We start from the raw sequence: 10,658 nt of genomic DNA on the forward strand, positions 1-10,658 counted from the left end.
TTGGCGTTTATTTACATTGCAACCAAACAAACTCATGCTGCTTTAATTAAGAAGTGGGTCAATAATTAGTAGTTTTACATGATCATCAGCAAATTAGATCTGATTCATGCTGCACAAGTAGTTTACCACCATAGACGAACGACGAGTATCCGCTGCCTCCTGCTATCCAGAAATCATGTCAAAAATATTATATATAATAATTTGACTTCTTACTTTGGTCTATGTCCCGTCCACAAACATGGAGAAGGGGCCAGTGGTCTCACTCAGTCAGTGCTGCTTGCTTGTCAGTGCCAACTCTTGCGACAAATCAATTGTTTCCTTTGGATTCCTTCACAGTGAAAGCGAGTAAGTGTTTTGCAAGTTGAGTGCTTTTAGTGTGAACGGTAAATGTAAAGAGTGTCAGTAAACACAGCACAGGTTTTAAATGAATTTGCAGAAATGAGTCGAAAGAAAATAGAAGTACCCGTTTCCTTCCACATTCGTTCTAAGAGACAGTTGGTGTGTATTTGCAGAAGAATGAGATGACGCAAGTGGAGGAGCCCCGATCGGATGTTTTAATCTGCAGCAGTTTTCTTTGTCTCTGCAGTGGACGTATTAATTGAATGTTTTGTGATTTATTTTTGTTACACTAAGTCACTAAGTTTCGTTGACCTTTTGTCGCATTCTGTTTTTATCGTTACACAAACTTTTCCACCTCAGCCAAGCGTAAAAACATTTAAAAATTGCTGTTTGTTGTAAAAAAAATTACTATTGATTCATTTCAGGACAATCTTAAGGATTACAACTTTAAAATCTGAGACATTGCAGGTGAAGACAATTGTTTTTAATCTAAGAGGAAACATGTGGAAGGCTGTGTGTTAAACTCCCATCAGGCAGTTTGACCGGCGTCCTTTTGTTCATTTGACGCGTCTGTGCAGTAAACGTAGACGACCTCCTCGCTTTGATCATCATCACAGTCACCAGCTTAGATGGAAAAGTCAGGGAATAAAAAAAAGACGTTGCTCTCTGAATGCACTGGAGTGTAATTGACACGCTCTCATTTGAGGGAATTAGTTCATGGATAATCCAGTTTGTCATAGATGGTGGACGTGAGCCTGACTGGAGGCAGCGGTGAAGCCTCACAGGGTGAAAGTGTGATTACAAATTTGGGGCGAGTGGAAAACGTTTGCCTGAAAGAATGAGTCTAGAAATGCCCGTCACAGCTGCGGACATTGCCGGGGCCACCCAGTGTGACGAGGAGAATTTCACCCGGACAGGAAACGGGCCACTTCCGAACATTTCCACACAAACAAAAAAGGCCTTTGCCCAGATGTGTCTGAACGCCTTACTTATTACTGCATCATGTTTTATAGATGATGAGCAGAATCCTGAGAACATTAACCTACGTGTTGCCAAATTGAACCCCCTTGATCACCGGAGGCAGTGAAGTGACCATTTCAAGTGTAGAGCATGCATTGTCAGGAGTGACGTTTTCTTAGATTTTTAAAATCACTAGGAGTTTTTTAATCGATGTCAAAACGTTGCTACACGGTGCACAGACACAGTAAACCAGCGTTTTTCTTTTTCTTCAGTGTTCTGCGTGGTCGGGGTTTGAATTACCGAGGACCACGTTTTGTTTTTCTTTGTTAATTTTGACTGTGGTATGTTTAAATGGGAATGAAATAAAACTATGTGACTGCTTTATAGTTTTAGTTATAGTTTATTGACTCTATCACTTTGCTTTGGTAGATAAGGTCTCACTTGAGGAAGATTTGGGCACTAGATTTTAATTTAATGGATATAATTGATACTATGTCTAAAACAAAAAAATTACAAATTGTAATGGAAATAGCCAAATATCCTTTAAACTAATTGATTATTTTCTTTTGCATACCATTATTTAATGGTTTGTCCAAGAAAGGACACTGAGCTTAATGGGTTCAGTTCCTCTTCACTGCAGGAAAACCACAGACCTTCACATCTAATTGTATTTATGTGGATGAAGAGCAGCTCGGAGAAGCTGCTCTGTGTGAGGCCGTCTCCTGAACGTCTCCCTAAAGCCAACGTGAGCGACGGAAACAGGAAACTTGTTTGTCGGATAAGATGTTTATTTAATAATTTAACAGTGTTTCTTCTTTCGGGCGGAGACAACAATTCACCCATCATCCATTAAGTGTCTGCTATCAACAGAATATATTTACACTTTTACAAACATCTGTAAAACACATTGTCAGGTTTATATCAGAGCAATCAGCCTCTCTCTCTTAGGATCTGCTCGTGTGGAGAGAACCAACAAAGATGAGCTTCCTTCACTTTAAATTCAAAATATTAGGACTGAACACACTTGTGTGGCTCTGCTGTCAACAGAACAGCTTCTATACTTAACATCTTAATTGATTCAATGGTTTCTGATACTTGTTTCCTTGCAGTGCAGCACATGAACTCGTCAGTATAGTTTTATAATTTCTCCGTACGCTCATCTACAGTTTATGTGCACATGGACATAAATACATCCCACTCAGGGCCATGCCTCTGCCACAGGGCTGCAGAGCTCTGATTGGTTATATTACACAGAGTGGGTTCACAGGTCCATGGTTTCCCCTCAGGTCACATCATGTCATGCCGTTAAGTGGAAACAAAAGCCAGGCACCATAACATTTTCAAAATAAAAGCAGAAATCACAGATATTAAAGGTACCGTATGTTAACGGAGTTGTTTGACGTTTTGGGAAAGTCTGCTTGTATTCGTTTTCTCACTACAATTTAGATGACTACACACTAGTGAAAACATGAGGATTATTTTATATTCAATTTTTGCCTTTCCCCTAAATCTTACACACTGGACCTTTAATGATGCTCCTAGGAAGGTTTTGTTATCTTTGCAAAGACCAGGCTACCTGTTCCCTCTGTTTCTACTCTTTATGCTAAGCTAGGCTAATTGACTTCTGGCTCCAGCTACAGACAACAAAACAAAACGCGAATAAGCAGAATTTCCCAATTCGTCTGACAACTCTTATAAACGACTCAACACACCCAGGATCCCAAAACACGGAGGCACAAACAAGGGCTGAAAAAATCCTGCACGGTGAGTGAACGGCCCTGCTACAAACACCACTCAGCTGATCCTTAGGATGAGATCTAGTCACATTGTCACTGCAGTCACATTAACAGGGATGCATGTAAATCTCATGATACGATTCCTGCACAGCAGCGGTTGGAAGGACGTGTGGTAGGAATGTTTGTGCGACGCTGCTGTGGGATATTACAGCCCGGTATGATAGCTACCATTATGCAGTTATATTATGATATGTATCCAAACAACAGCACAGTGTGATTTTTTTTTTTTTTTTAAACGCCATTCAACGAAGCAGCCTCAGATGTCATGCGAACAGAAAACATCCGTCTTGTAGCAGGTATTGCCATTTTTCTATGTTCCATTAGTAATGCTCAGAGCTCCCTCGCTTACACACGTCACAGTGTCATGAGACTTTAAAGGAAGTACGTTATTGCACTCTTGCAGACAACTCCAGGGATGAAGAGGGAAGCTTAGGGCTCTAATAAACCCACAAAGATGACGAGCCATGGACTGATATTTCCGACGTGCAACAGAATAATACGAGATTGCAAATGCAGGGATATATAAATCTCAAGCAGCCAAAAAAGTCCAGTGTGATGTGTCTGACGCTGGAGAGACAGTTTGACCGCCTAAGTCAGGAGATAAATAAAACGATGCGGCTCACAGGGACGTCCCTCCGACGTGAAGTGACGCTGCAGGAGAGACCAGCTGCTTCCGGATCACAACACGCGGCATGCTCGTATCTTGAGGTTAAGATTCAAGCTGCCGAAGAAAAAAGAAGAAGAAAGACCCTGGTGCCGGGGCGAAGTCGTCACACCAGGGTCGAGCCTTTCAGCGCTACATCACTGGGGTTATTACTTGTGAAATACACCTCGTTAGCTTCGTGTATACAACATCGCTTTGAGCATGCAGACGATGGAATGTCGGTGTAGGATGTTTACAGTGAGTGTCTTAGTAACTCAAGGAAAATGTAAGTAAGGAAAGCTGTCGTGATCCAACAGCTGCAGTTTATAATGCACAGTTTGATAGATGGTAACATGCACATGGGAAATAAAGCAATTTACCCAAAAGATTCTGTCAATATGAACAAAGGTCCTCACATTATATTCACATAACGTGTTTTCTTCCTCCCTGAAATACGCTTATTGTTTTTCCTGCTGAGAGTTAAAAGAGAGGATCAGTGCTTTTCCTCCAAAAAGCTCCAAGCACTTTAAATTTTTGATTTAACGTTTTAGATTTTCAAGCCAAATTAACAAAAAATATAATGACACCAGCTTCTCAAATGTGAATCTTCTGGGTTTTTGACTGATGTCTGTGTCTGTGTCTTGTTTGTTTCCTTATTTGTCAGCAGGATAACACAAAAAGAACAGAACTGATTTGCACCGAACCTGGTGGAGGGTTGAGGCAAAGACCAGGAGAGAATCACCGGCTCCAGAGTGGATCCGGTTAAAGGTTCGGATCCAGAATGTGTTTTTATCACTCAACTACATTGCGAGTTTAGGGCATTATTCAAATAACAAATCCTCTCTATTCTCAGCAAGAAAGCAACTAAAAGTATTTCACAAAATGTAGAATTATTCTTCCTTCACATCTGCTGTGTTAGCCCATGAGTTCTTGTTGTGCTGTTGTTGAATAAATAGTTTCCAAAACATAACATAAAGCGAGTGTAATTTTTGCTTCGTTGTGAGTCTCTGGAGGAGGAGGATATTGGGACTTCAGGGGAAACTGGATGCAGGCGTCTGTTACTTTGTCTCCACCAGCCACAGTGAAGCTGCACCGTGGACAGAGACGGCATCTCCTCTGATTTCAGAACAGCAGCTGGCACGGCTTCACCACCTGCACTGTTACAAAAAGAAGGATAAATACTTTTAAAACGTATTTTAAATCTTATTTTAAAATCAGAGGAGTTGCTGAACTGAAACACACCACGTACCACAGCCAGCAGGAGCCAGGCTGAACTGAACTAGTGGAGACCAGACATATTATTCATCCTTCTGGGCGACGGCGCTCCGGTGTCCCTCCTGTGGTGAGACCCTCTGCAGTACCAGCAGACCGGAGAAGGTCAGAGAGATCCCAACCCACCACAGTGTTATCTGGGCTTCACCAAAGATCAGCTGCCCGAGGAAAGCCTGCGGAGGTGGAGAATAAATCAGGGTGAATTTAGTTCCTTCTAAATAGAGTCTGAGACGAGAAAGGAAATGAGAGCAAACGAGAGGACTTGTGCGAGAGGCGGCTACTTACGGAAGATACGAAGTTGGAGGCGGTGGTGGTCACAGTGGTTTGGGTGGAGGAGGAGGAATACCTGAGTGCTTTGGCAAGGAAGGTCCACATCACAGCGTTACAGGTGAACAGGAGTCCGCCACACAGCAGCCTCAGAGGGATGTGGAGCTGGAAAACACAAACACGAGCTCGTACAGACAGCTCACGACAACTCGAGACAAACTCAAAGACAGTGGGGTTGCCATTCGATTGAGAAAGCAAAGTGGCTCGGTTTGTCCATTCTGGGCTACTCTAGAAACATGGCGGCCTCCGTGGAAGGAGACCCTGTATATAAACATCCATTCTAAGGCAACTAAATTAGGATTCCTACAGTTTCACATGATTAATACTAAAAATAACATCCCTCTGCCAGCCAGGGCCACGGGGACGTGACTTCTATTGTGAAATCTAATTGTGCCGAGTTTAAACCTGGGGCTTTAGACGCATGCAGTTCTTTGGTTCTCCTGCAGATTAGAGGTCACTGTTTGACGTCTCCACTGCCTCACGCTTCAAACTGCTGCCTGCGGAGGTTTCTGACATCACTGTGTGCAGAGAGCATGAAGGTCATTGAGGAAACATGACCCCCCCCCTTCCCCAGCTCAGACACCGTCAGGGACCGAGCAACGCAACAACACATCACACTGCAATGTCATTCAGCACGAGGACACGGCAGCTGCAGCATGGGGTCTCCCGTGTGATGCTGCTGCTGATGCTGAGGGAATCAGGGAGGAGAGGGGGGAGGGGGGAGGGGGGAGGAGAGGAGAGGAGAGGAGAGGATAAGAGGAGAGGAGAGATAAGATGAGAGTAAAGGAAAGGAGAGGAGAGGAATCAGGGAGGAAGTGAAGGGTAAATGAGAGGAGAGGAGAGGAGAGGAGAGTAAAGGAAAGGAGAGGAGATGGAGTCAGGGAAGAGGTGGACAGGAAAGGAAAGGAGAGGAGGTAAAGATGAGTCAGGGAGGAGGGGGAGAGTAAAGGAAAGGAGAGGAGATGGAGTCAGGGAGGAGGTGGACAGGAGAGGAGATGGAGTCAGGGAAGAGGTGGACATGAGAGGAGATGGAGTCAGGGAGGAGGTGGAGAGTAAAGGAGAGGAGAGGAGGTGAAGATGAGTCAGGGAGGAGGGGGAGAGTAAAGGAAAGGAGAGGAGATGGAGTCAGGGAGGAGGTGAAGAGGAGTCAGGCAGGAGGTGGACAGGAGAGGAGATGGAGTCAGGGAAGAGGTGGACATGAGAGGAGATGGAGTCAGGGAGGAGGTGGAGAGTAAAGGAGAGGAGAGGAGGTGAAGATGAGTCAGGGAGGAGGTGGAGAGTAAAGGAAAGGAGAGGAGATGGAGTAATGGAGGAGGTGGAGAGTAAAGGAGAGGAGGTGGAGAAGAAGGGATCACCAGCACCTCCCGTCCCAACTTCCTCCGGGAGAACCCAGCCCTCTCTCGGACACACACACGCTCGCCGCTGCATTATTCACATCACATCCTCATCAGGTGAATAATTCACAGTAACCGCGGCGGAGCCTCCTCACCCGGTCACAGGTGGTGGTCTCGTCCGCGTGTCTGAATCTGCGCTGCTCCCCCCACGTCCGGAGTCCGGTCTCGCACACTCCCTTCAGGTAGTCCGCTCCCAGGGACAGCTTGGCCGAGGACGACGCCACGGCCCCGAGGAAACCCGCCAGCAGTGCATAGCAAACTCCCGGGAACATGATGAGGATGATGGCGGCGGCCGAGGCTCATTATTCTCGAACAAACCTCCACATCTCTGCTGCTGCTGCTGCTGCTGGTCCGGATCGAGCTGCCCGCATCGTACTGTGTGTGTCCGTGTGTGTGTGTCACCGAGCACGTTTTCCTGCACTTTCTACCCACAACCGTCCGGTGGCAGTCAAACAGCACATGTTCAACCCGGAGCAGTGCAGTGGTTGGACCGATAAGACCCCGTGGCATTCTGGGAATTGTAGTTACATAATTTTATAACCTTATAAAAAATTGTATAACTTAGTAGCTGCAATAAGGTGTCTGAAATAATAACAACAACTTTTTTTTAATCTGGGATTTATTTTTTATAAAGTACATATTATGATTATATTGTATTCATTATATTTATATATTATTATATGTGTGAGTATTATTGTATTATTGATTTTGTATTATTGATAATAATACTTTTATTATGACTACTGTTTTTGTTATCATTACTACAGCAACTACTACTACTACATCTTTATTGCGAATTCATTTTTATAATAAAATAATACTAATGTTATGTATAATACAAAATCAATAATTAAATACTCAAATAACACGTATATTAATATATATATTAATATAGTATTTTTACAATGCAGTCACCTACTCTGTACCCTTATTCTAGGAATTGTAGTTCAATAATTTCATAACCATGGCTGAATAAAAAAATAACTTTGATGCAGTAAAAGGTGTCTCTGAACATGCTGGAATTATAATAATTGACACCATAATAAAAAGAAGAATAACTATTATTCTTCTTATTAAAGAGGGACTGTAGGTATTCAAGCAAAGCCTCCTGTTCCTCTGCACCGGGATACAGGCTGGAGAAGGGGGCAATCAATGCTAACGTAATGTCCTTGAGTGTGGGAACGACTCCACTCTATCCAAACGGCTTGAATCCCAGGGTCAGACCTCAGTTCCCTCCAGCATACTGATGAGCTGCATTATAAAGAATCATTATAACACAAAGCATATAAATGGGATGTGTGGGAGGTGAGCGTATAGGCAGTAGATGGCTGCACATGTACGTCCACACATGATCCTCATTCTCTTTGCTCTGTGCCCTTTACAGAGAGATGAGCTCGTCAAAGAGGACGAACCAGAATAGGACTGAATTCTTCTTCTTATTAGGGAAGTGAAAGGAGCCATTGTCATGAATGTATGGGCCTGTACTGACTGTATTAATCAGAGCGTCACGATTAAAAGTTACCATTAAATTCGATGGCAAGCAAGAATGGCTCGTACCTCCGCCAAGGTCGACATTCCTACTAACGATTGTTTAGTTCTTATGGTAGGAATATATTTATACAAAAAAGGAAGTGGGCTGAAGACCTAAATGATTTATTTATCAAAAAACATTGTTAAAAATAGTGAGACCCTGTATCCGCCCCATTAACCCGCATCCCTCTACTAAGTTTGATGGTAATTGTAGTAGTTTTCTTTTTGGGTAATCCTGCTGACAAATAAACAAAAAAGCAAATACACAAAAAGACAAATTCCAAATTTCGGTTCATTAAAAGTTCTCTGTAACAAAAAAAGTTTACAGACGGAAAATAATCTATATTAGGAGGCAGCCGCACAACACCAGGGTCCGGAAATGGAAGCAGACAAATAGAATTCAACTGTTCAAATATTAAAGACTGCGCTTTTCCTTCTGTGACATGTCTTCTGAAAGTCTACTTGGCTGTATCTCAGTGAGGAGGGTGGAATTCCTAAATGCTCCTGGGAAAAATACATCACACACTGAAGATGAGCTCATCATTTTCTCCGCCAGACCAAATGTAAACTAAATTGGTGTTGTTGCCCAGCAGATGTCTCCAGTGTGCTTCTGTAGAGAGACACGTCCACATTTACCACAACTGGCTGTACATGTGTAAATCTGTATTTTACTTACACAGCTCAGTCTTACATTGTCATTTTGAGCAATTGTGAGCAATAAAATTCGAATTAGTTTATAAAGTAGCTGTTATGGCGTCATCGCTGCTTTGAATATATCCGCATGAAGTTTAGTTATAAAGTGAGTTCAGTTAAGTTAAGCTAAGGGATCACAGAGGAAGTAAGGTAAAACTAAATGTATCGCCCTGCAGTTGTTTACCTCTACCTGTTTACCTGTCTACATAAAAAAAAGGTCAGATTGATCTAAGGTCACTTTGACCTCTGACCACCCAGATCTAATCAGTTCATTGATGAGTCTTAGTAAACGTGTGAGCCAAATTTTAAAAGATTCCCCCCATGTGTTCCGGAGTTATCGCGTTCACAAGGCAAAAAATGTGTTTTGTGAGGTCACAGTGACCTTGACCATCAAAATCAAATTGTTTCATCCTTGAGTCCAACTGAAGGTTTGTAACAAATTTGAAGAGATTCCCTCAAGGCTTTCTGGATATAATGCGCTCACAAAACGGGATGAACGGATGGAGAACCAGAAAAAATAATGCCCCCGGCCACTAGCTGTCGCCAGCGTGGAGGTGTAAAATAAAAATGTAGAGCCAAGACTTCCATGTGTGTGTGTGTATGTGTCTGTGTTTGTGTGTTTTCCTGTTGTTTGTGAAAAAGGATATTAGAGCTGTTGTGACGGAGCCGAGAAGCAGAGGTTGTTGTTTCTCTTACAGTGTCCTCTGTTCTGATCTCTGTGAAACAAGCTTCAGGGGGCCGACCGCCCTCAGTCCGTCACACAGTCATCGTTCTGTCTGCCTCGTCGGAAAAGTCTGAAATCCAACTGAGCCATTAGCTGTTGTCGCCAGAAGCTCCGCTGACAAACACAAGTGTCAGGTTAGAGCACTAATTGGGACCCTCGTGCTGCTGCTCAATAGAGCGATAATTGAGCCCACAGAGCTTCAGTGACACTTTTACAGAAGGTCTGTCATCGTCTTCCTGTGTCTTTGTCCACATTTGTGCTTTTGGACCAGTGAGGTGATTTAATAGGGGGGGAACAGCTTTCTTCAAAGTGTAAGGTTCATTAGTGTAAGAACCTTTACTATGACCTTTAAGTCTGATGTCAGCTCCTATAAATCAGAAATAGATTTGAATGAATTAAAGGAAGAATTTAGCGGTTTTAAAATGGACCTCTTATATTTGCAGGATTTTTCTCTCCATTTCCTTTGCATCCATTTACCTGATTACATCTAAATACGAGACCTGTTCATTTCATCTTGAGATGCATCGAAACATAGTTAATCACATTTTCTTTAAAAATCATTTAACTATATTTAAATTTACATAGCATGGAGCAGAGAGGATGTTCAAGGACATAAATACCTTAGGAACAAACCTTCTTTTTTGGTCAAACTGCAATAATCAGGCTACTTTTGCTCGATTGTTGAGTGTCTGTGATATAAAAACACGAAAGATGACTTGAAAACAATGTTCTCCATCGGTTTATGGTCTCTTGGATGTTGATGTGCTGTTCCTAATTCTTCACTCTTTCTTTTAGAGATGTAAAGATGCTCTGACCTTCAGGGAGATTCCTGACAACTGAGGGTTTCCAACACAACGACGTAAAAATAGTAAGAATATACAGCCTTTATATTCATCTCTGTTCATCACTGAGCTTTATTCTTCAGCTGATCCAATTGATAGTCATGGCGTCATCTTTCAGCTCTGCATGGAAAGAGGCAG

General features: G+C 42.8%; 1 protein-coding gene across 2 annotated transcripts; it reads right to left on the minus strand.

The window, feature by feature from the left end:
* Positions 1-4,208: 4,208 nt before the first annotated feature.
* On the minus strand, positions 4,209-7,131 carry LOC117770125 (transmembrane protein 42). 2 transcript variants are annotated; one of them, XM_034599189.1, is made up of 4 exons: positions 6,827-7,131; positions 5,296-5,442; positions 4,988-5,183; positions 4,209-4,890 (listed from the first exon to the last, which is right to left on the minus strand). In XM_034599189.1, exons 1-3 carry the CDS (start codon positions 7,001-7,003, stop codon positions 5,037-5,039), a joined length of 471 nt encoding a protein of 156 aa, XP_034455080.1. In that variant the 5' UTR covers positions 7,004-7,131; the 3' UTR covers positions 4,209-4,890; positions 4,988-5,036. The 2 variants fall into 2 exon arrangements, with proteins under 2 accessions (XP_034455080.1, XP_034455079.1); XM_034599188.1 differs by having other exon boundaries at positions 4,209-4,895.
* Between the last annotated feature and the right edge of the window lie 3,527 nt (positions 7,132-10,658).

The sequence above is a fragment of the Hippoglossus hippoglossus genome, chromosome 11 (genome assembly GCF_009819705.1).
Source record: "Hippoglossus hippoglossus isolate fHipHip1 chromosome 11, fHipHip1.pri, whole genome shotgun sequence".
In the NCBI taxonomy this organism is placed as follows: Eukaryota; Metazoa; Chordata; class Actinopteri; order Pleuronectiformes; family Pleuronectidae; genus Hippoglossus; species Hippoglossus hippoglossus.

What these genes read in the sequence shown, in the direction of transcription:
- LOC117770125 (XM_034599189.1), bottom strand. Translation starts at nt 7,003, where the DNA reads ATGTTCCCGGGAGTTTGCTATGCACTGCTGGCGGGTTTCCTCGGGGCC. An exon ending in AGACCACCACCTGTGACCGG is followed by an intron (nt 5,443 to 6,826) that starts GTGAGGAGGCTC and finishes TGTGTTTTCCAG; the next exon opens with CTCCACATCCCTCTGAGGCT. An exon ending in CCTCCAACTTCGTATCTTCC is followed by an intron (nt 5,184 to 5,295) that starts GTAAGTAGCCGC and finishes CCACCTCCGCAG; the next exon opens with GCTTTCCTCGGGCAGCTGAT.